This window comes from Rattus norvegicus, chromosome 7, assembly GCF_036323735.1.
Source record: "Rattus norvegicus strain BN/NHsdMcwi chromosome 7, GRCr8, whole genome shotgun sequence".
Lineage (NCBI taxonomy): Eukaryota > Metazoa > Chordata > Mammalia > Rodentia > Muridae > Rattus > Rattus norvegicus.
In genome coordinates, this window is record NC_086025.1 from 132,431,564 (window position 1) to 132,459,366 (window position 27,803).

The following is a 27,803-nucleotide window of genomic DNA, read 5'->3' on the forward strand; positions in this document are numbered from 1 at the left end:
CCCAGCTCCGAAAAAAAAGAACCAAAAAAAAAAAAAAAAGAGTCTGTTTTCTCCTTCTATCATGTGAGTCTGGGGAAGGGAACTGAGGTTGTCAGGCTTGGTGGTAAGGCCTTTACTGTGAGCCACCAGGGGCTGTTTTTGAAACAGGCTCTTCTGTAGCTGAGGCTACATTCTGTAGCTCGGAAGGCCTGGAGAGCCTGACCTCCTGCCCCTCCCTCCCAGGTGCTGAGGTCACAGGTGTTAACAACTCACACCTGGCTTCCAAAAAGGTTGCCCCCCACCCCCCGTGTGTGTGTGTGTGTGTGTGTGTGTGTGTGTGTGTGTGTGTGTGTGTGTGTTTGAAACAGTTTCTTTGTGTAGGCCTGGATGACTTAGAACTCACTCTGTAGACCAAGTTAGCCTCAAACTTAGAGATCCACCTGCCTCTGCCTCCCAAGTGCTGGGATCAACAGTGTGAGCCACCAAACTTGGCCTTGCTTTCTTATTAAGACAGCCTGTTATTGGGGGTTGGGAATTTAGCTCAGTGGTAGACCGCTTGCCTAGAAGTACAAGGCCCTGGGTTCAGTACTCAGCTGAGGGGGTGGGGGGGGGAAGACAGCCTGTTATTGAACCTATGACTTAGCATTGTCCCGCCTGGCTACTTATCAAGCCCTGATAGCCACCTGGTTTTGCCCACCCCCTCCCCCTTCCCTTCCCCAAGTACTGAGGTTACAGACACACACCTTCTAGCCTGGCTTTTATGTAGGTGCTGGCTAGGTGTTTGAAACTAGGGTTCATGTTCCCACAGCAAGAGGTACCCTGAAACTGGAGTTAGGGATGGCTGTGAACCAGCCCAAATTTAGGTCTTTAATAATTAAAACTTTTTTTTTTTTGGTTCTTTTTTTCGGAGCTGGGGACCGAACCGAGGGCCTTGCGCTTCCTAGGCAAGCGCTCTACCACTGAGCTAAATCCCCAACCCCTTTTTTTTTTTTTTTAAAAAGCTGGTCCCTACTCTAAAATCAGACAGGTCCACAAGTACTTACGGTGAGGCGAGCTTGTGGCTTTAAGGGATTTATTTATACCACTTGAATTGCCCCAGAGAGCAAGGGCGGGGTCAGGAGTCTGCCGAAGCGCATGTTTTCTTTTTTTAAACTTTTTTAAAGGAAACAAAACATACTATTTGTAGGGGAAAAGGAGGGGAGCGATAAAGCCCTGGCAGCCCAGTGAGGCTCAGTTCTTTTTCTTTTTTGGGGTGTGGGGAGGGAGGGCGGGGAGTCCTGCAAAAAGAGAGGTGCCAGTGTGGGCTGCCTCTTTCCCACCTTTTGCTTTTGGCCTTCTGGGGGGAGGGCAGCTGTTTGGCAGTCTGAACTTCCTGTGTTCAGGAAAACCAGCTGAGGTCTTACATGAACATTCGCCCATTGTTCTTGAGGAGAGTGAGGTCACTGGAACTTTGCAAGCAGCTGTTGCAAACGGAGACACCAAGTGTTCTGCCCCAGCCAGGATCAAGGAGGCTTTCAGCGAAGCTTTTCTTGGCGGCCAAGAAACTGGGTTCCCTGGAGTATCAGTAAACGCACCCACATGCTCCCTCCGGTGTGGGCGGGGTCAGGGGCTGGGCATTATCATCTGGGCTAATGCTGACTGGGCTCAGGCAGAACCATGGTGGGCAGGGCTGCCTCCGGGGACCATTATGGTCCATGCCCTGGGTCATTTCTCCAGTCAACTCGTACTGACCCAGGGAGTGAGGTGGCACCTGGTATATTCAAGTTCCTAGCATACTGACCAGATCCTGGAGAGAACACGGATGGGCCCTTTGGTCTTAGCTTTGAAGGGAAGGAGATGTAAGGAAATCAAGCCCACCATGCCAAATTCCTTTCCAGGAAGGAACGGGATCCAGAAGGCCAAAGCAGTTCTAACAGGAAATGATGTAATGCATCAGACTTAGACCAATAATAGGTCAAGAAACCAGTCAGGAGGATGCAGACTTCTTTAGCCCTCCTAGGAAGAGGGCAGGAATGAGACTGCATCATCAGACCCTTGTTAATTTCTTTAATGATGACCTCAGCTGAAGGAAGAAGGCAGAGGCCAGATGTGGGACGGAGCACAGAGCATGAAGGAGAAGGCTGCTGACAGGACCACCTGGCCTTCCACAATCTAATATACAGATGAGGAAAACCAAGGTCTGTAGTGATACGGTTATTTGGAACGCCAGCTCTGGTGATAAATATCCTTGGCTTCTTCTAGTGCTCCCAAGCCATACAGAGATGGTTTATAAAGCATGGGGACATGGGGAGAGAGACTGCATGGTGTGCAGGTGTGAGGGGATTCCTACCAGGCTTCTTCCCTTTCAGCCTGGGTAGTCATTGACTTGTTCTACGCCTTCACATAAGCCAGTGAGACTGCTCTGAACTGGCCTGTCCCCTATCTGGCACACGGAGGGGCTTGAGTGCATGATCACAGACCTCTTCTCCCATTTTCTCTCCAAGGCTGCATGGCCTTGTGCCCCACCAAGTCAGGGACATTCTCCCAATCTTAGATCTAAGCAGGTCCCTGTAAGTCACCTCCTAGGGGTCTCCAGCCATCTCCTCCAGGGCACACAGCCTCACAAAGCCCTGAAAGTGCACACCCATCCACCTGAAGGGTTATAGAGAAGACAGCATATGGTGGCGTTGCCATACAACAGTCGCGGTGGGGAGAGGCCTCCATATTTTATTAGGGATACCGCAGGAGCAGAGGCTGCCATTCAACAACAGATAAATTAACCGCAGTGCGGGTCGGGCGTGGGGACTTGGCCAGGCGCTTTTATATATATATATATATATATATATATATATATATATATATATATATATATATATATATATATATATATATATATATATATATAAACAAAGATGAAGACAGACAGACAGACCCCACGATGTGGGGAAAGGAGGCAGCACCATTCAGACAGCAGGGAGGACCAGGGCAGAGAGAGAAGGCAACTTGTCCCCCTCACTCCCCAAACTCCGTAAGCCTGGGGCTTCCAAAATCAGCCCCATGGGGGCTTTGGGGCAGGGTTGCAGCCAGGTTGGGCAGAGGTGGCACAGCTGGTGGGCAGGAAGCCCAGCACCGAAAGATGGCTCGGCCTGAAGAGGGAGCTGGGACTAAGCAGCCTGGAGCCCCCATCCCTTAGAGCAGAGCCTTACTCTGAGGAGTGAAGGGGGTGAGGTCTCTCCCTGAGCTGGGCATGGTTGTCTCACAGCAGCGGTGGCATATGCCAGGGACCCCTGTCGCCTTCTCACCCACCTTCTCCTTGGTCCCTTCGGATCAAGCCTCCCCGGCTCCAAGGCGTGGAGCACGGAGGCAGGTCCTCTGGGGTCCCTAGCTCCAGAGGAGCTGCAGTGGGTGCAGTCCCTCAACCCTGACTCCCGCAGGAGGACAGCGAGTCATAGAGGGAGTCACTTAGGGATTCTGAGGTCTCCAGCCCGGGAGCGCCCCCACTGGCCACTCTGCCTTCCTCGCCCATGTCTGACGTGCTGGGGGTACGGCTGCCTCCAAATGCTGGGCCCTGAGGCATAGATGTGCGGCTGGGATCCAGGCTCTGTTTTCGGTCCACGGGCAGGGCCTAGAGAAGAGGAGTACCGTTCAGAGAGGAATCGTACTCGCCTGGACTGCTGAGGGGGTCCACAGAGGCAGGGTTCTGAGGAGTAATGGAAACCTCCCCAAATGGGATGGGTGGGTGAGCTTATCCCCCCCTCATTCCCCCTGGAGGTGCTGGCTGCACGTACCTCACAGACATCCACCCTCCAATCTTTCCCTCCAGGTATGTAGCCCTCTTTCCTCTCCCTTCTGTAACCTTACCATGGCGGTCCTAGGCAGTCCCTCCAGTTGTCGGGGTGGGCACAGGAAGGGGTCACTGGTGCTGCCAGATGTTCTGGTGTTGGGAAAGGTCCAGTTCTTGGCCAGCTGGACAGGCGGGGGAGGGCCTGGGTCTTCACAGGGATCTGTCCAGGAAGAAGGGGAGAGTGGACGTTATCTGTCCAGCCCTGAGGCTCCTCTTAGGGGTGTCCTACCACGTGCTGGGACACTCACCGTCAGGACAGGTCTGGTGGCTGCGGTGTCCTGGAGGAGCAGTGAGCAGGGCAGGAAAGGCGGGCATGCTGGGGTGCCGCCCACTCACCAGCAGCTCTTCTATGCCTGGCACCTCCCGTTCTAGCGTGTGGGCACGGCGGGGGACTTTGGTGAGGCCTGGAGGCCGAGCTGCGGGCGCCCCTGGCGGGGGATCCAGACGAAACGACTTGGTCTTGGGGAGGTTCTTGCTGGGGGTTCCACTGCTGCTGTGATCTGGGGGTGGGAAGGTCCCAATGCCACTGTCCAAGGTCCGAGTCAAGGAGCCACAGGCTGTGGAGGAGAAGGACGCACAGAAGTGTGAGGCTCAGACCCTTTGTTCCCTCTCCCAGTTTCAGGCCATCCCACTCAGGGTTTTCATGGCTCCAAAGACTCCTCTTGCAGAACTCACCCCACCTCTGCACCTCTCCCTCAGCTTCTCACAGGTGCCCCTCAGGGCAGGGAGAACCATCCCTATGGCACCACCGAGATCCACATCCCCAGTCAGGGCTGAGCATCAAGATGCCACCCAGGACCTGGCACTGCTGCGGCAGCGACGGGAGAGAAGGGGACCCTGCTGACCTGTGAAGTGCGCGGTGGACACTGGCTCGGCCAGGTTGTCTTCTGGGGGCATCGCTTCCCGCCTACCCGGCTCACTGATGGGCTGTGTGGGCACAGAAGACCCGAGTGTCCGTTCCGGTGCCTCCCCAAGGCCCCCATAGCACCTTTGGGGTGTGGGAGGCCAGGTGGTAGGCACAGGGTAGACTAACGGCTTCTGGGTGCCTAGGAGGACTGGAGCTGGGCTCTCAGCGCAGGTCCTGATCGTGAACTTACCTTCCCCGGTTTTCCGCAGCCCTGCAGCGGGCCTACCAGGCCATTCCGAGGCCCACAGGCAGGCCAGGGGCTCTTGGGGTCACTAGACACTGGCTGGAAATCCCCATACTCAGGCTTGGGCTCCCGCCAGCTCTCGGGGGGCAGGTCCTTGCCATCCACCCTGAGGACCAGAGAGTAGTGGATGTGAGGGAAGGTGGTGGGTGCCTTGCAGCTGCTCAGATCCAGGCTTAGCTGGGGTGTCTGTCAAGGCTTTAGGCGTTGTAATATACCATTACATTCCCAATGAGGTGCTGGGATGCAAATGCTGTTGTTGGGCAGCACCACGCAGAGGCAGGCGGGGCTCTGAACTCGAGGCTAGCCTGGTCTACACAGGGCATTTCAGGCCAGCCTACATATTCAGACCCTGTCTCAAACAAGCACAAAAAGCTGAAAATGCTTTCAGAGGTAGAACCTCTCAGGAAGCAACTAGGATTAGTCATAGTCATGGTCATGAGGACACAGACTCCCATGACTGGTGGCTTTTAAAGAGACAGATGGCAAGCACCACACTCCATGCCTCATCCCGTTGACACTCTGGGTTGCCACAGGACTTAGAAGGCAATCACCAGATGTGGCCCCTAGGTCTCTAGAACCATGGGCCACAACGATCCTCTTCATAAAAGTAGTTTGTCTTAGAAACACATTTAATTAGTGATACAACCAGACTAACACACCAGCCACAAACCCTCCAATACAGCTGGCCCTAGAGAGGTGTCCTCTGCTGCCCATCCTGGGAGAGGGACCTGTGGATGCTGTCTGTCTTCAGCACCTCCTGAGGCAGGTGGGGGGGGGGGGCAAGCAGAGAGACAGAAGGGCAGGAAAGAACACGGGACCCCACCTTCAACTCCTCCCAGGGTCACTGTCCCTAGCTTACTGACAGACCAGTTCACACTCAGGACTACATACATCAGTCCTGGCTTGCCGCCCCGGGATTTCTGAGAACACGGTAGCCTAGGATTAGTGCCTTTTCCAGGGTCTAACTCCTTCAGCCTTTTTACCCAGACAGAGTAAACACTGTAAGTGGTCCCCTTCCCTAAACCACAACTCTGTAGTGGCAGGGGTCAAAAGGGAGCTTTCTTGTCCCTGCCCCAAGGTGGACTTTCATCCAACCAGCTAGGAAGCAGTCCTAGTGTATTCGGGTACCTGAGGGGCTGCAGGGGACAGGGATCTGGGAAAGTTAATACAGCAAATGGAAGCTATTCTCACTGAGTTAACACCAGCCAGCCAGTGAGGAGGATGGGGGAGGAAACCCCCTCTTCTGAGTCCTAACTTCTGTCTTGGCCAGGTCACCAGCTCACAGGCTGGCACTGTATTCCCCTTGACCCCTGGGAAGCTCAAACTCCCCGGCCCACTGAGTATCTGACCCCTGGTCCCAGGCCCTCACCTGTTCAGTAGCTGTTGCATGAATGTGTCTGCACCCTGATACATGCCGGTTAGCTGGCCTTGTGGCTGCCCCACACTGGGGCTGGGCACTGTGGCTGGGCCCCCAGGCCGTGGGCGGGCTCTGCTCAGATATGCCTTCTCTTCCTCCAGCGCTCTGCGCAGGTCTTCTGCCTTCGCCATCAGCTTGGAAATGTTGAGGCTCTCAGCCTCCAGCTTCCAGGCTTCTGTCTTGACTTCTTTCCGGAGCGGGGAGCCCCCACCGGCCCCTTCCTTGTTTTTGGCGGCCTCTGTGCGGCGGTTCAGAGCTGGTAGCTTGCTCTTTTTGAGGCCGAACCAGCTGGCAATGCTGCTGGCATTGCGGTGCTTGGCTTCGGAGCCCGGAGTCCGCTCCTGACCTTGAAGGCGCAGCACGTTCTCCTCAATACCCTTCATCACCTTCTCCTCAATGGCTGAGTGTGGTACTGGCCCTTCTGGGCCCGGGCTCTGGTCGACCGGACCAGGTACTGGGGATGTAGGCTGGCCAACCGTGGTGCCACAATCTGCCCAAGGTGGGCCCTTCACTTTGTCAGGCTTGGGGGGCTCCTTGGTGCCTAAGGGTGCCACAGGGCGGGGCACCACCTTGGTGGGTGACTTGGAGGGCAGCTTTGTTGGGCTGCTGTGAGGGCTTTTGGGTTTGCCCAGGCTAGGGGCTGAGGTTGGCACTTTTGCAGGTGTGCGGGGCATCTGGGGACACAGAGCCCCTGCTAGCCGACTCTTGGCTAGCTCCACTTTGGTGAGGCAGCTCCTTGGTGAGATGGGCTCCAGGTCTACTCGAGCTCCCATGGAGTGGGAGGAATAGACTCGGGCACCAAGATCAGTAAGTCCAGGTTCCTGCTGCTTCAGGCTGCTTGTGCCCAAGGCTACTGCTCCCCGAAAGATACCCTTAGCTTCTGGCTGTTCGAGAGGTCTCGTGCTGGGAGACACATCTCCAGGACACTCGCCTGACCGCACTGGTGCCTTGGCCTTCTCTGTGTTAGACCGGGCTGGCACTCCGTTCTTTTCTGGACCCAGAGGCCCCTCTGGGCCCGTCTTCAGTTTTCCAAGTGCTGCCAATCTGTCTCGCAGAGGTGTGTGGCTAGGATCACCAGGTCGTCGCCCTGATCCCTGGCCAGGCTTCTTGGATGAGCCACATGGGGTCCTGCGGCTGAGATGGGGAGACTCGGAGCCTGCCCTGTCCACACTCTTCTCCTGGGGGCTGCTGTAGGGACAGGGTCCCGGGAGGCCAGGGCTGGGGGCCCCAGGGCTCCTGAGGACCTCATGGGTCTGGGGTACCTCGAGAGTCAGTTGTGGGTAGGTGGGCACCTGCAGTGGGGATGGAGGTGGCTCTGTGGAAGAACCCCTAAAGGTGCCCCGGGAAAGGTCCAGGATGTTTTCAAAGCAGGGAGACACTACTGGCCCTGCAGACAGTGTAGTGGACACAGCCGACTGAGAGGTTCTGAGTTGCGCAGAGTCTGGGTTTGCAGAGCAGGGTAAAGGGCTGCTGGGCAGGCCCTGTGCCCCCTCTGGGGAAAGCTCCCCTCCACCCAGACCCCTTCGTGCCAGCAGTGGGGAGGGGCTGCCATCTGAGCCACTGTTGCGACAAGGGATTCGAGAACTCCGGGGAAGCTGAGGGCTGAGCTGGGGACCTCCAGGGCTAGGGACCTTCTCTGAGGCTGGAGGCAGCTTGAGAAACTTGAGACCTCTGGCTGGAGAGGGCAGGAGGGGTCCCTGGGCGTCCCCGGGGGAAGGGAGCCCAATCTGGAGCTTGCTTTTCACCTGAGAAGAGGAGTGGGAATGGCCAGGCCGGGAGCCCAGCGGGGCGTCCCCTGCACCCATGAACATGCTGAGGAAGGGAAGGGGCCCCTGGCCCTCTGAGGTAGCACCAAAGCCCAGCCTGCTGGCCTCTGGGGCACTTCCACCCCAAGCTGACTTTGGGAGGCCTTTGGACTTGGACACCTGTGGGGCTCCTGGATCTGGTGAGGACAGCTTCCCAGCACTTGGGTGGGGGTGGTCGCCGCTGAGGGGGCCAGTAGCCCCAGCCAGGAAAGCTGGGAGGGAAATCTCTGTGTCCCCAAGGAGTTGGCCCAGATTTAACTGCTTGCGGGCCAGGACACCAAGCAGGGTGTCGGGGCTGGGGGCTTCATTGGGGTCTCCTGCTTCATCAGAAGATGACGAGGAGCTGCTGCCCGGGGCACAGTGTGGGCCAGCGCCGGGGCCCTGGGCTGGCAGTGGGGCCCTGCTAGAAGCCCAGGGTTGCCTGATGCCTTCTTCTTCCCCAGGGCCCCCCAAGGCACGCTCCCAGTGCAGCAGTGCCCCTAGGCTCCCAGGACCGAGCAGTAGGTAGGGTGCCCAGGGTGAGGGTTCAGGCTGTGGTGGGCCACAGAGCTCGCCATTGATGGGCTCTGGGGATCCAGGGCCTTGGCCTGTGGGTCTCCAGGGGGTGGCGGGTGAGCACAAAAGCAGAGGGTCAGTCTCTTCCAAGGCTCGCAGGACCTCTAAAATCTGAGCTTTCTTCCGAAGAAATGGGGACAGGGCATCCAGCGCTGGGGGTGGAGTGGCCGGGGGGCCTGGGCCGCCTGGGCGTAACTGCTGCTCCCAACACACCTGGGAGGAGAAAGGGCGTGAGGAGGAGAGGCTGACTGTGTGGCTGCTATCTGACTGTACAGCTGGTACATGAGGCCCAGGCCTTAAGGTAAACATTTCAGAAAAGTATTCTAGGAACAAGCTCTCATTCCCCTGTCTGTCCCACAGCGATTGGCCGGTCCCTCTGCAGTGTTTGGGGACGGGAAGGCTGGTCATTCTGATGGCAGATAGGATGCCTTGGCTTCCTCTAGGATGGCTGAGCCCTGCCAAGCTGGGCTGTCGTACCTCACTCTCCTCTGAGTAGACTGGGTCCCCCATGTCCAGCCTCCATTCCCACTACTCTTTTTACACAGCCAGCCTGACCAGTTAGTGCTGGCCTGTGCTTGCTCTAGGATGGAGGGACCCTGCCTGCGTGCTGGCCCCAGAGAGTAAAGAAGAAGGGGGTGCATCATAGCTGAGACCTCAGTCATCCGCGGCAGGCAAGCCTGGGCCTTGCCCAGTCAGAGCTGACTGGCAGACAGGAGTGCCAGTGGGCCTGGGGATGGCCCTGTGCAAACCTCCTGTTACCTGGCCCTGCCCTGCACTGTGCTTAACTACATGCGCTCTGGAGTCAGGAGAGCAAGTCCAGCTCTACCTCCTTCACTACCTCCTTCACAGGACCTTCAGCAAGTCGTTTGTCCTCTAAGTGTCATGGTGCCACCTTTGAAATGAGGATAGCGATTGTTTAATCCCACAAAGTAAGGGCCCGAGGTGTCCTGCAGATTGGTGTCAGCATGGAAAGTCTGCAAGTGTGTGCTGGGACTCCGATGCATGACTTCATACATTTGCCTGCAGGCCATGACTGGGGGGAGGGGTGGGCCTGTTTTTCTTGGTGTGGGGCTGACAGCTGAGGGCTCACACTTCAATCCCGGACAGGAGTCTGCAGAGGAAACAGCCTTTCCCCTGAGACTTGTTAAGAACCTGCAGTGGAGCCTTTAGCCAGTGAGACACAAACCCCAGGACCCGCTGCTCCTACCTCTCTTGGCCCAGCACAGTGTCCTAAAGGCAGAGTGGTGGCTGGTCCCTCAGCAGCGTTTGGGGACGGGGAGGCTGGTCGTTCTGATGGTGGCTGGAGTGGGGTGAGTGGGATCTGCAGAGAGAGCACAGTTGTCATTGACCCTTCACAGAGCCAGGCACAGGTCCACCGTGCCCCTCCAGGGATGCCTCCTGACCTATGATATGGCTCTAATTTTGACCCTTTGCTGATAAGGCAGCCTAAAAACAGGGCACAGTCTGAAGACAGTAAAGGTCTGGGTGATGTAGAAGCGGACTAGAGCAAAGGATTTGGGCTGGGAGACATGGGCATGGCACAGCAGACAGTGTCAGGTCCGACCCAGTGCACCTACCTCGGCTCCAAAACAACTTAGCTTTCTCCCTTAAAAAGAACACCACCACGAGCGTCCCTTCCTGCTCTGACCACCTAGGATCTAAGAAGATGAAGCCATGCCAGGCGGTGGCAGCACTCGGAAGGCAGAGGCTGGTGGATATCTGTGAGTTCGAGGCCAGTCAGGACAGCCAGGGCCACACAGAGAAGACCTATCTCAAAAAAATGAACACTTTCCCATACCCCTTTCCCCACAAAAACCAGGCACAGTAGTGTGCACAGTTCACTCCAGCTTGCAGCTAGCAAGAGGCCAGCAACAGGCCCTCTTCCTTTCCTGTGTCTCTCCAGGACAAGGTGGACAGCATCTGAAGGACATCACACACCAAGGCTGACCTCTGCTGTGCATGCGCTTCCCCCCCCCTCCTCTCTCTCTCTCTCACACACACACACCACACACACACACACACACACACACACACACACACACACACACACACACACACACACACACACACGGCAGCGAGCTGTCATTCTGTGTTCCCTGGTCTCATGGGAATGGGAGACCACTCTCCAGATTGTACAAGGATCAAGTAGCCCCGGCTTCCTATTTTGCTGACTCTCTTGGTCCTCAGAGTTCTTGCATGTTGAACGGGGAAGAATCAGCTTTAACCCTTCACTCACCTTGTCCCCCGCAGCCTTTAAACCCCTGTAGCATCTAGGCTTTGCCTTTGGCCACTTGCAGCCCAGAGCTGCACTTCTGGCCTCACAGTGCCTGGCATTCCGATACTCTTGACTTCATTCGGTGGCGTTTAGTCTTGCACAAGGAAGTGGACACGTCCTTCCCTCGAGTGCCTTTGTGCTGTGAAGCCTCCTTCCCTGGCCGATGGCTGCAGATCTTCTCCCCCGGGCCTGTGGATTCTTCCAGCAGCTCCCGCTCTTCCTCCCCACTTCCTTTCACACATCCTTCATCTACCCAAGCTGAAAGCGTTGCCACGGTCTGGGGGTCCTTTCCATGGGGATTCCTTCTCCAGACCCTTTGTCAGGTTCTTCACACCACACTCAGGTTCAATGTCATTTCCTTGCAGGAACTTTCTTAAGTCTGTGTGCATACGTGCACACATGCACACACACACACACGCGCGCACACACACACCCCCGCACACACGCTTGAGGGCTGTTCCTCAGGAGTCACCTGCCTTGTTTCTTAGAAATAGGGTTCATCACTAGGACCTGGGGCTCAAAGAGTAGGCTCAGCTGGCCAGTGGACCACGGGGTCCTTCCTGTGTCCATCTCAGAGCGTGGACTGTAAGTGCACAGCGTCCTGTCCAGCATTTCACACGGGGTGCTGGGGATTACGCACAAGCCCTAACATTTGTATGACAAGTCCCTTACCACCAAGCAAGCCATCCCCCAGGCCTCCTAGTCCTCTGAGGGCTGGTTGCCCCTATCCTGTACCCGGGACAAGAAGGGCTGTCACACTTGACTCTGTAGCACGGCTGTCCATCGACTGCCTCTTGGCTGTCTCAGCCGTCCAGGGACACACTCACCATGCACAGGATGTAACACCCACAGGGCCTTGAGATCAGTTCAGTTCCTCAGGCCTTGGCAAAGGCCTGGCTCCCAAGGAAAGCTTAATTAGTGTCTGCTCAATGGAGCTTTCAACCTAGCGAAGCACACCCTAGGAGTCACACTAATACTAAACTGCCGTTGACTGACTTTCTGTGAACCAAGCACTGTATATTATCTCATTTAATCCTTGCAAGGACGAGTAAGGCAAGCGTTTTGTGCCCATTTGTAAGGGGGAAATCTGTGGTTTATATAGTTTGATACTTTGCCCAAGCTCACGCTTAGCTAAAAAGCAGTTCAGTTAAAAACCCAACCCCAGTTTATTTGAGGCCAACATTTAACGCCTGTAATTTTCCATTGCATCATGGTAACTTGGGGGAGAGATCTACTGGACTGAACCTTAGTGATCCCAGAGTTCATTCAGGTTTTTTAAAAAGTGACTTTAGGCTGTTCTGAGTTTGGTTACCAGTCACTGGAATGGGGGGAGCCTGGTGACGGCTGGGCCCAGGGGTTCCTGCAGAGGCACAACAGCGGCAGGGGCAACTGAGGACTGTCCACTGCTGCCAGGGACCCGGTTCATAGGGAGTCAGACAGACACACGCGTTCAGACAGACATGGCTCAGCTCTGCCCCGACAGAGCGTTTCTTTCCTAGTCAAAATGGGGGCAGGGGCTGGCTGCCCTCAGAAGCAGCCTGCTACTCTCCTTGACTTCCAGACTGCTCTTCTCTCTTACTCCATCCTTGGGACTCCTGACAGAGTGACATCCGTGACGACTGACCCAGCACTCATTCCCAGAGCCACCCCCTCCCCCGCCCAGCTGTTCCCAGGGTGGGCAGGGTCCAGGCTGCCAGCAGAAGACAGTGTCTGTGAACATGCAAGCCAGTATGTGCTGCCGTCCACATTCAGTTAACGGGGTGAAGTGCCGTTCTTGTCCTCCCTGTGACACACAGCTCTGGGCTCCTATGCTTAGCCCTGCCCTGGCCCTGGCCAGGAAGAAGCCACGTCAGTGGCCACAGGGGCCTCTAGGGAGCTGGAAATAACTGCGTTGCAGCCTCCACCCAACTCTCCACACAGGGCAGGAGCAAATCCGAACTTTCTCTGTTAATAAGAAGGGGCGCGCTGGGAGTGAGGGCCATGCTGCTCATCTTAGTACCTGGGTAGCTGAGGCAGGAGGATTACCTGAGTGTAAGTCCAGTCACTGATGCAGAGTGAAAGCCTATCCTCCCCCTCCTCCTCCAACAACAACAACTAAGGTTGCTACCAGGCTGAGTAGGGAGAACCTGGGAACAGTGTGACAGACGAGTTTGTAGGGACTTGGGAAGTGTTCCTTCAGCTCACATGCAAGTCTGTTAGTCCAAGTGTGGCTTCCCTGCATGGCCACACTTGTGTTGAGGAGTGTCTGCCCACCTGAGGGAGGGAGCTGGTCGTGAGCTGTAGCTTCTGCTGCAGCAGTGTGCTGAGCATCTGATTCTGCCGCTCCAGGTCAAACACCCTCTTCTTCAGCTTGATGCACTCCTCCCGCAGGTCCTGTCCACACAGGAAGGACAGGAAGTAAAGGTGAGGAGGCAGGAGAGTGACTTCCCGCCCCACCAGCTGTACTCACAGCTACATATAGCCTCTGGGGATGAGTCCTCTAGGTTTACTGTCCTAATGAATGATAAAGGCCAGTCTCTGTCGCTTCCACACCTCTGCAGCTGCCTTCCTCCCTCTTAGAAACCGTGTCAAAAGGGAGGGGCACCCAAGACGTGGGTGACCCCAAAGTCCAAGTGGCCCGTGTCATAGTGACCCAAGGAAGACTTTCGAGGCCGATGAGCCTCACAGCGTTGGACGGGTTTGGAAAGCAATAGAGAAGTCGGCTGGGGTTTGGGTAAGAGTTGGTACTTCAGCTCAAATCAAACCCACCCTCCTTCCTGGTAGAGAATAATGAGCCCAAGGGAGCTCCTCCTAGGCCACTCTGTGGTGGGTGAGGCTTGGCTGCGCAGGTCTCTGGAGTCCCGGGGCAGGGCCTCCTGACTATACCCTGGTCTGTTCGAAGCAGTTGGGTGGGGGTGAGAGTCCTGAATCCACTCACCTTCTGGTTCAGTAGCGCCTGCACCACGTGGTTGGCAACCTGGGGACACAAAGCCCATTAGCTGAGCTAGCATTGTGCCTACCCACCCCGTCCCAGCACTGTCCTTTGATAAACCCCACAGACCTCATCCAGACAGCGTTCGTAAGTCTCCCGCTGGTTCTCATTAGCCTGTGCAAGTGCCGAGTTCTCTGCCTACAGGGGTGAGGTGGAAAAGGAAACCTTGAGGTCATTTGTATTCCTTGTGCCCAGGAGTGAGGGAGCGGGGGCAGAGTGGGCAAGCTTTGCCCTGTCCATTAAACTCCTGGGCCAGGGCTATCTGACTGTTATACCCAGTAGCCTCTATGACCACCACTGTCCTTGGAGCCAGCAGGGCCATAAAGATGGGGGAGAAAAGACACTCGGGGTATAGGGCAGCTGTATACCCTTTGTTGCCACCTGAACTGGAGAGTGAAGAGGAACCAGGGGCTTCCCAGGGGGAGCTTTAGTAAAGAAACGTCCAGCCATCCCACCTGGCAAGCCTTCTCCGCCCTGAGCTCAGAGGTGGGCAGCCCTGACTCCCGGGGTTCTGCTGGGCACTGCTACCCTACCGTGTCTGCCACCACACACCTCCAGTTCCCGAAGTCGGTGCAGCAGCTCCTGGCAGGTGCCGAGCTCCATGCTGCTGTCTTCGCCAGACGCTGGCCTTAGGTTTCCAGTGCCTCCGGCCGGCTGGTCCATGGCCTTAGGAGTCAGGGTCTGGGAACAAGACCTGGCAGGCTACTCCCAGGAAAGAAGAGAAGACAGGAGGAGGATGACAAAACTCTCTAGTGACCTCTGTTACACTGGTGATAACGTAACAGCTCAAGGTCAGGCTGGGCAACTCCTGTTTACTCGCCCCATCCTGACAGAGGCTGTGCCTATAGAAACCCCAGCCCTCACACACGCCCTGCATGGGGGCCTAGACTCCGAATTCTCGGCTAGTGAATCAGCTGCCCTGGGACTCAACATCCCTGTTTACAAAGTAACAACAACTTTAACTAATGCAACTCACTGTTGACACGTAACACTTGTCTGCCAAGGGATAGTTATCTATCTATCTATCTATTATCTATCTATCTATCTATCTATCTATATCTATCTATCTATCTATCTATCTATCTATCTATCTATCTATCTATCTATCTATCTATCTGGCTTTATGAGACAGGGTTCCTTAGTGTAACAAGCCCTGTCTGTCCTGGACTCACTCTGTAAACTAGTCTGGTCTTGAACTCACAGAGATCTGTCTACCTCAGTCTCCTGAGTGCTGGGACTAAAGGTGTGCACCACCATGCCCGGCACGAAGGGGATTTGAAAAGTAAGGATGGGCTGAATCTATGGCTCAGCGGGTAAGAGGGCTGGCTGCTCTTCCCGAGGACCCAGGTTTGCTTCCCAGCACCCACAAGCCAGCTATGTCTCCTCTTGGACACATCAAGAAGCACCGTCTGTGTCTTCAACACTCCCTCTTCTGGCTCCAATCAATCCAGGCACCCTGAGAGAGCTTAAAACACTGCCACCCAGGTCCCAGTGGACCAGCGGCTTTGCACACACAGGTCTCTCTGCTGGTGCCTCTTGGTGCCACCTGCCTTGCAGCCTGGGCACTGTTCTCTCTCAAGCTCTGCTTGTGCTTGATGGGCTCTCAGCAGCTCTAGGATGGTCCCCTGACCAAGGCTGTCAGCTTCTGCGCACTGGGCACACAGTACCCACTTCTCTGACCAACCTCACTCTTCCTGTGTACTCTGGCATGCAGGACAAAGACCGAGGACCAGAGACTAGTCTACCCTGGACGCACACGAGCACAGCAGGTCTCGGACTGTCACGGACTGTGTGCGTCTCATCAACGAGGCTCTTGATGTTGCTGTTAGCTTGAAATGACAAGTCTTCACCTTTCGTCCTAGACCCTTCCTGTTACAGATGTCACGGCTTGACTCTGAAATGTCGCCCATGAGCTCATCTTGAGCCCACAGTTTCCGGAGCAGCAATCTTTATGCCTTTGGAGGATGCAGCTCGGTCGCTAACCTCCTGGCTCCCGGCTTCCCAGCCAGTAGCTGTGAACAGTTTTTACCTCAGACTTTTGCCACCACAGACAAAGCCACTTTACACTGTCTTCCTTGCCAAGAGCCAAAAGAAATCTGGCTTATTTATTTATTTATTTATTTATTTATTTATTTATTTGGTTGATTGCTATGTGGAACCTTGGTGCCCAGGGGTGCATGCCCCTCAGCCTCCGCCGATGGCTCTACCGCCTGGTCCTTGCCCGATTAAAGGCCCCACAAAAGAGAATTAGCAACTGTGGATGAGAGAAGAGGAAGCCTCTCAGCGCCCAACCCTCACTCTCCTCCATTGTGAGGTACAGTATAGCCTCTCTCACGCCCAGCCCCTCTCCCAGTCCCTGTCACCAGCATGCACAGGCCCCAGTCCCCTCACCAGGCTGGCACGTTCACGCTGGCAGCCAGAGGCGTCACCTCACCTGTAAAGGAACAGAGGAGCGGTGTCAGGGCTGCCTTCTCTCAGTGCGTGTATGTAGTGGGTCTGGAGTAAGCCCAGAGCCCTGCCTTTTGTTCTCAAAGCTTCTACTTAACGGACAAGGGACATTAGGGAGACAGCACTAAGCTCTGACAATAGGCAGAGGCCCACACAGGGTGGGTCTAGATGAAACCCCCGATGGGAAAGCGCTCAGAGGGAAGAACCAGGGCCAACCTCTTAAGTCCACTCAACCTTCCCAGTTTCTGTCCAGTGACATGGTTCCACTCGCCCCACCAAGGTCCCCAGATTCGAGCCAGAAGTCACTGCCTCCCAGGTGAGACTTCAGGGCCCTTCCAAACCCACACTGCCTCTAATTCTCCCGATCACAGGAGGAGATAAATGTTATAATCAGTGCCTGTATTTAGAGCAAATTAAGGAATAGTTACTATATGTACACTGAGTCTACCCTGTGTGTGTTTAGTGTCAGAAGGCTTTTGTGTACCCCTGCATTAATGTCTCTGACAGCGCAGGCTGGGGTTACCAGCATTTCAGGGTAAAGGATCTTGCTGCCACCCTGCAGCTCGTTCACACAGAATGCTGGACAGACATGGGTGCCCCGGCTCTGTGGGCTCAGCTGGACACATCTAAGCCATACCCTCAGCTATGTCAGACAATTTATATGCAAGCTCTGTCCAGTCCCAAGGCCACAGTAGGCAGAGCTTGCTGTATGGAGTCCCAGAGCTTTACAGCTGGGTGGACTTGAGTTAAGACACTGACTCCGGAGAATTAACTTTCTTGGCTTAGGAAGAAATGGGTAAGACGACTCAGTAGGAAGGGCAGGCAGAGGGCACACTGAGGTGACAGACAGTGCTCGGCGTGAACTCACTGGACACTTCTGATCAGGCAGTACAAAGTCTGCAACAGTCTTGGGTTCACAGTGAACCCAAATTCCAGGGTCCCCACACTGGAGTCTTAGGTGCAGGGTGTCTACATGTCTTAGGCACTGTCTAGCCTGGCCTACTCTGTTCTCTGAGGACCTCCCCTTCCAGGCCTCTGCCCTGTCAGCACAGCCCAGCCTTCCCAGGTCTCTGCCTCCAACACTCGAGAAGAGTCAGCTACAAGTTCTGAGGCCAAGGAGAGAAGCCTTTGTGTGTGTGTGTGTGTGTGTGTGGTGTGTGTGTGGTGTGTGTGTGTCTCTCTGTGTGTGTTATGTGTGTGTGCGCATATGTGTGCGCGTGTATGTGTCTGTGTGTGTCTCTGTGCCTATGTGTCTCTCTCTGTGCATGTGTGTGTGTGGGGGGGTGTACGTGTGTGTGTGTGTATGTGTTTGCATGTATGTCTCTCTGTGTGTGTGTGGTATGTGTGTCTGTGTGTGGTGTGTGTCTTTGTGCACGTATGTGTGTGCTGTATGCGTGTGCGTGTGTGTCAGTGGCAGGGGTCCTATGGCATACCAGGCAAGCATTCTGCCACTGAGATCGTCCTTCTTAGTATATTCACACATTGCATAGTGGGCGTGTGCCTCTGAAAGCAGAAAAGGAAGAACTATGTAATCCTCTTTTTTTTTTTTTTTTTCCTGAGACAGGGTTTCTCTGTGTAGCCCTTGCTGTCCTGAAACTTACTCTGTAGACCAGGCTGGCCTCAAACTCAGAGATCCACCTGCCTCTGCCTCCCAGTGCTAGGACTAAAGTCGTGCGCCACCACCACCTGGCTTAACACTAATTGTTAACACTCCACAAAAACATATACTCCCGGCAGTTGGAGAGATGGCTCACTTTCTGCTCCTGTGGAAGACGAGGGTTCAGTCCCCAGTACCCACGTGGCAGCTCACAAACACCTGCAACTCCAGGTCTAGGGGGCTCATCACCTTCTCCTGACCTCCCGGGGCACTGCAAAGACATGATGCCCTTACACACTGCAGGCAGAACACTCATACACATACGATGATTATAATAAATCTTCTTTAAAGTTAAAGACCCTTGTTATTTTAACATTGTAAAATGAACTCGGTATAATCTGATTTTCTCCCGACATCATCTCATTTGATATATTTAGAAGTGGGGGGCTGGGAAAAAATGAAAACAATTTTAAGAACTCGTTTCCCTTCTCACGCACAAATGTAAAGGCCTCAGGTTACATCCACCATTCAACAGCTCTGCCCTCACCCCGAATCTGTCCGCCTAGCATCCCCAGCTCCAGTCTGTGACTCCTGATGACCAGTGGCCATCAGCTTTCCTCTCAGCCCCCAGGGAAGGGCAGTTGGCACGAATGAAGACATCTGCGTCCTGGTAAGGTGACTGGGATGCACAGGGCAAGGCCTAGCGCCTGGAAATGATAAGGTAGAGCTAGGGGAAGCTAGTGTTCTCCACGAAGACGAAATCCAAAACAGAGCACAGAGGTCATTCACCAGGATGTCTCTTCATAAGATCACGAAAAAGCATGCCAGGCTGGAGCGAGGGCCAGAACTTGAGGCCACTGTAGTCTTCCGTACTTTAGTACGGGAGGAGACAACACACCCCAAAGGTGACCACTACCTGCTCCAAATGTGACCCCTACAGAGGCAGAGGCCTGAGTCCCGCGGGGATGCACTGGAGACCTGACCTGTCTAAGCTGTGTGAGAGTCACGGCCGATCCTGTGGGAGAAATGCTGCCGTGCCCTGCTCCAGAGGCCTGGCCAACCCAGGGTAGACTCTGCAGGCTGCCACCAGCAGAGAGCAGGAAGCTGTCAGCTACACTGGGAGGAGTCACAGGAAAAGCCTGCTACTTAAACGTGTGGCATGGGGGCGGGGGTGGGGTCACATCTAAATCTATGCTACACTTGTGTGTTTGTGTGCCTAAGTGTGTGCCACAACTCACACGTGGAGGTCAGCTCGTGTAACTTGTAGCAGTTGGTTCTCTCCTTCTAACACGTGGGCGTAGGTTGGCAGGCGTGGTGGGAAGCAACTTTACATCCTAGGAAGCTGAAGATTTATTAAAGAAGGTAGGTGTGGTGGCACAAGCCTGGAAGACTTAGGAGCTTAGGAAGAAGTCTCAAGAGTTCAAAGCCAGCCTGGAACACTCAGGGACAGTCATTTAGTCTTAAAATTTTTTTTAAAGATTTAAAAAAAAACGAAAACCTTCCTGTTGCCTTCTAGTGAACGCCAGAGTGCACAGTGACAGGGTCACCTGGATCTCCTCACGATGAGCGGCATTAAACAAAACCCGTGTAAGTCTTTTCCCCAGAGGCTGAACATGTGGGATGTCTCAGGAAAATACTCTCCTCCTCCTCCTCCTCCCTTGGGGCTTAGTCCAACCAGTTGCTGGGGAAAACCCACACTTGGATCCTAGGATGGCCCTGGTTTAAGCATTCCTCTGTGTGGTGCCACAGCCCATCAGAAAGGTTGGATCAGAGAACTCCTTGCCAGCCAGGCTGGGTAGTGGGGAGGAGGCTGGGTTCGGAAACTCTTAACTTGACTGGAAGCTTCTGCTAGAACAGCAAGCAAGAGGCTCCTCCCCTCATAAGGGGCCTGATTCACAGGGAAGTGACTTCAGTGGAGAGGGGTAAGGACAAGCAGCAGAGAGAACGGAAGGGAAAACTGCTAAGAAGTGTCTGGTCGGTCAGGCCTGTGGTTCACACCTGTGATCTTAAAGCAGAGGTAGGAGAGCTGCCTAACTCTTGGGAGTTCAAGGACAGCCTGGTCAACAGAGAGTTCCAGGACAGCTATGGCTACACAGAGAAACCCTGTCTTGAAAAACTTAAAAAAAGAAGGAGGAGGAAGAGGAGTGGGGGAGAGGGAAGAAGAGGAGGAGGAGGAGGAAGAGGGGAGGAGGAGGAAGAGGAAGAAGAGGAGGGGGAGGAGGAGGAGAGAAGGAGGAGGAAGAAGAGGAGGGGGGAGGAGGAGGAGGGGGGTGGAAGAGGAAGAAGAAGAAGAAGAAGAAGAAGAAGAAGAAGAAGAAGAAGAAGAAGAAGAAGAAGAAGAAGAAGAAGAAGAAGAAGAATCCAAATAAACAAATTTGGGCTGGAGAGATGGCTTAGTGGTTAAGAGCAGCATTACTGCTCTAACAGAGGTCCTGAGTTCAATCCCCAGCAACCACATGGTGGCTCACAACCATCTGTAATGGGATCTGATGCCCTCTTCTGGTGTGTCTAAAGAGAGTGACAGTGCACTCATAGACATGAATAAATATTAAAAAAAACAAACACACAGTAAAAATTAAAATTCTGAAGTCCAGCGGCTTGTGCCTGTAATCCAGGGATTGGGCAGGGAGGCAGAACTGGGCCAGTTCGGCTACAGCAGACCCTGCCACAAAGAAGCCAACAGAGAAATACTGTCATCTCTAAAACCCAAGGCCAGGTCTTGCACACGCAAAGCACTGAGCCCTCAGCCCTGCGGCCCCTTTAAATCTAGAAGGCTCGGACGAACAAAGTTTCTGCACCTCAAACACAGATCTTGTACTGGCCTTTAGTCAGCCAAGGAGAGCAGAGGGTCTGTGTCCCAGCCCCTGATCTCCAGTGTGTGAGTGTGAAGCACGGTTGTCTGGGCTCTCTCTCCTCACCTGGGACATCGGCCAAGGCCTCTGGCCCAGAGGAGTCCCTCACTTCCCAGCTGTTTCCCCACCGTCCTCCTGGGAGAGAAGCCAGGGGCAGGGGGTGGGGGAGGAGTGGGCAGCTGCACGGAGGAAGAGATGGGGGCTTACTTAAAGACTCATCTGTGACAGCAGCCAGTTCAGCTCCCAGGCCAGCTGCTCTCTGGAATCCTGGCCTGTCACACCCGGGGTCCACTTATAAATAAACAGCAACCTTTGCACCAACAAGCACAGAGCTAGCTAAGAGCCCCGGGTTGCAGAGGGTGTGAATAGTGACCGGGTAAGACCCGAGAGAGTCCACTTGATCTCTGGCTCAAAGCACCTAAGAATTCCAACTGGACTCACTCCTTCCACAGGGAAAGAAGGCAAGGGGGAGTGGCCATCCCAGACAACAGCCTTCTGCAATGATGCCTTCCGACTCCGTTCACGGGCACTCTGAGAACCTACCTCTCCCAAACCCAACTAAGAGCAGGACCAGACTCCTCCTGGCAGTGTGGGGTGTTGTTGGCCCCTCGGAGACCTCTGGATTTCAACATTCCTCATCTCAGTGCTCAGAGATCTGTTCCCTGTCCAAGGCATAACCCAATGACAAAAATAGCAGCTGCTGGAGGTGGGGAGAGGGAAGGGGTTTCCACACAATGGGTTTATTTGTAGACTACACACCAGGGGCTCAGCAGCCAAGCAGCCGAGGCCCCACTCCCAGAAGGCCAGCCAAGAGCTAGGCCAGCCCAGCTAAGGAGATGGGGAGTGTCAGACCAGAAGGCAATTGAGTTTCTGTGTGACTTCAGGTAGTCAGTCTCTCAGGAAGGGGTTCCTTCCCACTATGTGGGGACTGTTCTAGAACAGTAACTCTCACAGAGGGACCCGGGGACCCCACAAGGTCACAGCTACTTCACAGTCATGACACTGTCTACCTGCATCACTCCCTGCCTTCCCCAGTGGCCTTTCCCAGAGACTGTGTTGCTCATGACCACAGCAGATGCCTGCCTCACAGAAGCCGATACGAGGGACGCACTGCTCTCTATGACATCAGACGCCAGATTCGCAAACAGTAAGAACACAGACACTCTCCACTTTTTGTTTCAGAATATATGACTATTTTCATAGGATATGTTATCATGGTTATTGTTTCTAACATTTCTAGTCCACTTCATTATTTTTTGTTTGTTTGTTTTGAGACAGGGCCTCACTGTGTAGCCTGGCTGGCTTGGAACTTGCTGTGTAGACCAGGCTGGCTTTGAACTAAGAGAGCTGCCTGCCTCTTGAGTACTGGTATTAAGGGCACAGCTAGGTGGTATGATGATGATGATGATGAGTGTGTGCATGGATGATGATGATATGTGCATTGTGTGTGTGTACATGTGTTCTCATTTTGGTGCATGTCTGAAGGTCTGAACCTTCTCTCCTTTCATGTGGGTCCTGGGTGTCAAACTCAGGCCATCGGCTTGGTGGCAAGTGTGTTTGCCTATTAACCATCTCAATGCACCTGTTTTTACACATGTCTGTCTGTCCGTCTGTCTGTCTTGTCTGTGTGCACGCACACAAAGGTGCATGTGTGGAAGTCAGGGGACAATTTTGGGAGTCAGCTCTCTCCTTGACCATAGGTCTCTCTGGAGATCAAATTCCAGATGTCAGGCTTAGTGTCACATGCCTTTGCCAGCATGAGCCATCTCATTGGCCTTTAAGTGAGCCAAAACTCTCAGTTCTAACACAGCGTTGGAAGGGCAGCAAGAGGGCAGAGGGGGCTCTTCCCACGGCTTCCTGGCTACCACATTTCTATCTTGCCACAGGCCTGAAAGCTATGGTTTGAAGCCTACGAAAACACAGACTAAATAAATCTTGTGCTAAAGAGAATGCATAGTGTTTAAATGCCAAAAGGCCTGAGAATCATGTTTGGTTGGTTTTTAGTTTTGTTTTTGCAGTGCTGAGGATCAAACAACCAAGGGATGAACATTCTACCAACCAGGTTACTGCAGAGCCCCGAAGGATCACCCGTCCAGATCACCCGTCCAGAACAGCCGTCCAGGACAGAGAAAGAAAGTTCAGTTTATCACTGTTACCACTACCTACAGGTGGGAAAGATGGCTAACCCAGTGGAGAAGTTACACTGTCTGTCTGCCTGTCTATCTATCCTCCTCTCCTCTATCCATCTATCATCTATCAATTATATCATTCATCCATATAGCTATCATCTATCTACCTATCTATAATCTATCTATCTGTCTGTCCATCTGTCTATCTCTATCTCGTGTCTCTAGTAGCTGAGACTGGCCTGAACTCCTGATCCATCTATGTCTGTCTGTCTATCTCATGTCTCCAAGTAGCTAAGGCTGGCCTGAACTCCTGATTTATCTATGTCTGTCTGTCTGTCGGTCTGTCTCTATCTAGTGTCTCCAGTATCTGAGGCTGGCCTGAACTCCTGACCTTACTTTCCCACTCCCCTAGCTGGGTGCATCCAGGGAAGTACAAGTCAAGCCCAGACTGAACCCACTTTTGAAGAGCCACTGTAGCTGTTGGCTGGAGATCCCCAGGTCCTCTGGCAAATCCTTTCTGCAGGGAATGGGAGAGGCAAAGGCAAGGGACAGACACTCACTCCTGTCCCCAGCTGTTGTTTACCTACTTTTCTCCTTTCTCTGTGCCAACCGCAGGGGCCCCTGTGCTGTGGGTCCTGCCAGCTCTGTACGAAGGCCTCTAGCCGGAGCTCCTCCTTCAATCATGAAATCATGATTCCTCCTCTGCTCTCCTCAGACGTCTGCAAGCTACCCGCCCGTTTCCCCACAGGGGAGAAGCCAGCAGCAGGGACACATCTTTAATTCCAGCACTTTGCATAGAGGCAGGTGGATTTCTATGAGATCAAGGCCAGCCTTGTCTGCATACTGAGTTCCAGGTCAGCCAGGGCTACACGGTGAGACCTTGTCTCAAAACAAATCACAAAAACGAATCGTCTGTCCCTACTTACCACCCAATAGAGCACAGCGTTGTCTCTTCCCTGCCGAGGCCAGTTCATCTTGACTGACACATCTGGTTTTGCTATCTACCTTCTGAAGGCATTTCCCCATCCACTTTTTGCATACTAGGAATTACTCTCAGAGCCTCGAACATGTTAAGCATCCACTCAAACACTTCTCAGGCAACTTTAAGATTTTTTTATTTTATGTAAATGAGTGTTTTGGCTGTACATACGTGTGCGCCAGGTACACGCCTGGCGTCTACATGGTCAGAGGAGGACATCAGAGTCCCCGAAAATGGGGTACATATGGGTGTGAGTCATCATGTGGGTTCTAGAAATTGAAGCCAGGTACTCTGGGAAAGCAACCAGTGCTCTGCTCACTCTACCACTGCTCCAACACAAAGCTTTTCAATAACTCCCTTCAAAGCAAAGGGTTGTGGTACGGTTTTCTCTGAGGCTGAAACATTCCATACCTCAGAGAAGCTCCTTAAACAAGAAGGTGAACAACTTGAAATAGATTCAGGAAGTCCTTGAAACTGAACAGATTCATCAGGCTCCTTCCCAATAGAGTATGAAATAAAAGCTGAGGGTCCCTCTAAGGTCAAGAAAACGGAATTGCAATGAAGATTCTCAGAGGAGAAAAGCTACAAAGAGGACTCCTGAGGCCAGCTGAGCTGCTTGGTGAGGTTTAAAACTCTGGAGCCTGTAGAAGGACACTCTGGCCTAGTGAGCAGCGAGCTCCAGGTTCCCTGCTGTGTCAGCTGCCATTCATGCTGGAGTCTCCTTTGGTGACACAGCCATCTTTCAGTCATTTCTGCTCCTCTAAGTAACGCCAATAAAATGGAACGGTTCACCAAATTGGACTTTGGTGGTATCCATACTTTGGTCTGTTCTGGGTTCCCTATCTAGAGTGAGTAGATGTGTATGTTGTGTCTCCCCAGAAAAAGTTTTGTCACACATCACAAAGTTTCTCAAAATGGAAGAAAAACAAAAGAAAACAAACAAACAATACAAAATTTAAAAACCCAAAGGAGCCATCCTCAGGCATGAGAGCTGGCCCTGGCCCTGACCTGGGCAAACCAGGAGAGCTGGCCCTCGAGGTTCAGGTGCAGGACAGCTGGTGGGGTGACCAACTCAACTTCCACCCAGGCCCAGATCCAGGGTTTTGAGTTGACCACCCCAACATACACCCCACATATGAACTGCTAGAGCATGTGAAGGGGCCGGTCCTGCAGATCCAAAGCTGCAGGATCTCCATGACACAGGGCAACAGCAGGATAACTGGGAGGAGCCCCGGTGAGGATCCAGTATGGATGGTGTAGGAGGACCAGAGGCCATGAACCAGACCAATGACTCATAGCAATGAACGTTTGCAAATAAAGCTGTTTGGAAAAAGGGTGTGCTGTGTGACACACTGGGACACATCACAACTTCCACAGTGAGATGTTTTCTTTTCTTTCTTTTGTTTGTTTTTGTTTTTGTTTTCTTTGATATGGGGGAGGGGGGAGGCTGCAAGGGTAGAGGATGGATATGAAGGGGAGATGAGTGGGACTGGGAAAGAAGAGGTGAAATTCACAAAGCATTCATTAAATAAGAAAACCCTAAAGAACAAAACCTAAATGGAAGGAGGGCTGTGGGCTGTGGCTCTCCCCTTCCTTACTCTGTGTCCTTAGTGGCAGGTCATGGCCACAGCAGTAAACCCAAGCTACTCTTCCCAGTCTTCCCTGCCTTCTACCTGCACTTACTTTACCAAGCCTCGGAGCAGAGTCCCCATGCCACATACAACCCACCCGATTAAACTGTGTAGCCGGTATGTTGTCACACCCTCTGAGCATGCTCAGGCGCAGGTGAGAGGCTCTCACGCTGAACGCCAGCCTGGGAGACCAGAGACCTGGCCTCAAAGAACATCTACAAGTTACAGAGGGACACACACAACTCAGTGGATTTTGCTGTACTCAGGTAAGTGGCCAATCGCATCAACTTTAGACCGTTTATTTACTCTTGCCTTTTCCCTTAGCAGCTTCCGCCAGGGGAACCGCTGTGTAGCTTCTGTCTTCGTAGGTTTCTTTATTCTGCACATTCTGTTTGAATGGAATCACACAGTAAGTGGCCTCCTGTGACTGGCTCCTTTCACCCCGTTACAGTCTGTTCAGAGTTCACCATGCGGCAAGCTTTATTGCGGCCCATTCTTCACGGCTAAGCCTGTGCACAGCCCGAGTTCTGTTTATCCACTCCCTGAAGCAGACACTGGGGCTGTCTGCACCTTTGGGCTATTGTAATAATATGATCTATGGGCACATTTGTGTATGGCTGTATGTTTTCAGGTCTCTTAGGGGTCTGTGAGTAGAACTGCTGGATCATGTGACTTACTTCTAGTTGTTCATGGAGGTACCAGGCTGCCTTCCAAAGCTGACAGTTTTCCATTTCACCAACCAAGTCTGAGGGCTGTGATTTCTTTACACCCTCACTGCTCGCAACCTGCTTTTCTGATCCTAGGCACTCATAACTGTAAGAAGCGGTCCTCACTGTGGTCTGGCTTTGAGAGTCTCACTACACAGCGGGCCTGGAACTTGTTATATTTACGTAAGACCCTAGCCTTGAATTTACAGAGATCCTTCTGCCTTCTGCTGCCGAGTGCTAGAATTAAATATGTGTACTACCATACCAGTTCATGTGGCTTTGGTTTATAATTCCTAGATGATTTACAATGGTGGCCATTATTGAGAGCGTCCCCTACCCCGGGTTCTAACCTCTTTTTATTTTATGTACATGGGTGGTTTTTTTTTTTCTGGCATGTTAAGTCTGTATGTTGTATGTGTGCAACGACAGTGAGGACAGAATCCTCTGGGACTACAGTTACAGAGGGTTGTGAGCCACCATGTGGGTGCTGGGAACTGAACCCAGGTCCTTTGGAAGAGCAACCAGTCCTCTTGACAGCCACCTCTTCAGCACCCGATTTTTTTTTTAAAGATTTATTTATTTATTATATATACTGTAGCTGTCTTCAGATACACCAGAAGAGGGCATCGGATCTCTTTACAGATGGTTGTGAGCCACCATGTGGTTGCTGGGAATTGAACTCATGACCTCTGGAAGAGCAGTTGGGTGCTCTTAACCGCTGAGCCATCTCTCCAGCCCAGCACCCGATTTTTAAAGTTTTACTTATAGAAAAGGTTATTTGAATCTCTGCCCACTTTCAAATTGGGTGGGTTTTCTTTTTTAAAAAAAGATTTATTTATTTATTTATTTATTTATTTATTTATTTATACATACACTGTTGCCATCTTCAGACACACCAGAAGAGGGCACCAGATCCCCGTTGCAGATGGTTGTGAGCCACCATGTGGTTGCTGGGATTTGAACGCAGGGCCTCTGTTAGAGCAGTCAGTGCTCTTAACCACTGAGCCATCTCTCCAGCCCTTCAAACTGGGTTTTCTAAACAGACATCAGTACTCTTTACATGTTCTGAAGATAAACCTCTCAGTCCATATACATTGCAAACATTTCACTCCATTCTGTGGGAGATCAGTGAGGGGATTTTTTTGGTCCTGGACTTTTCTTATCTTTCCAACTTCTCATTTCTCTCCTTCTCTGTGTGTTTGTGTGTGCACATGTATATGTAATATGTGTTTGTGTCTATGTGTGTGTGTGTGTGTACACTTAACAGATATAGTAGCATGTTACCACTTGTATATTTTTCTTTAAGCAGAACGATTTTTAGAAGATGAAGTGACAGAACGTATTCACATCCAGCCAGCACCCCCATGGCAGCTCACTGTCTGTAACTCCAGGATCCAACGCCCCCACACAGACATACATGCAGGCAAAACACCAATGCACATAAAATAACTAAATTATTTTTAAAAGTAGGAAAAAAGAGGCAA

At 53.0% G+C, this 27,803-nt stretch overlaps 1 protein-coding gene and 1 long non-coding RNA gene across 6 annotated transcripts in view; one reads left to right on the forward strand and one right to left on the reverse strand.

The window, feature by feature from the left end:
- Positions 1-2,005: 2,005 nt before the first annotated feature.
- Nckap5l (NCK-associated protein 5-like) overlaps positions 2,006-27,803 on the reverse strand; it is a 37,070-nt gene continuing 11,272 nt past the window's right edge. Inside the window, exons 2-14 of one of the 4 annotated variants that reach the window (XM_039079328.2) lie at positions 18,179-18,292; positions 16,368-16,410; positions 14,529-14,678; positions 14,046-14,114; positions 13,923-13,961; positions 13,259-13,378; positions 9,938-10,051; positions 6,323-8,943; positions 4,900-5,059; positions 4,648-4,729; positions 4,051-4,359; positions 3,820-3,962; positions 2,006-3,583 (exon numbers count right to left, since the gene is read on the reverse strand). In XM_039079328.2, coding sequence (XP_038935256.1) covers positions 3,374-3,583; positions 3,820-3,962; positions 4,051-4,359; positions 4,648-4,729; positions 4,900-5,059; positions 6,323-8,943; positions 9,938-10,051; positions 13,259-13,378; positions 13,923-13,961; positions 14,046-14,114; positions 14,529-14,639 — 3,978 coding nt within the window. In that variant the 5' untranslated portion in view covers positions 14,640-14,678; positions 16,368-16,410; positions 18,179-18,292 and the 3' untranslated portion in view covers positions 2,006-3,373. 4 annotated transcript variants of the gene reach the window in all.
- Positions 20,301-27,748, forward strand: LOC134479570 (uncharacterized). 2 transcript variants are annotated; one of them, XR_010053089.1, is made up of 3 exons: positions 20,301-22,020; positions 22,878-23,041; positions 23,618-27,748. It is a non-coding gene; the product is annotated as an uncharacterized LOC134479570 (long non-coding RNA). The 2 variants fall into 2 exon arrangements; XR_010053088.1 differs by having other exon boundaries at positions 22,878-27,748.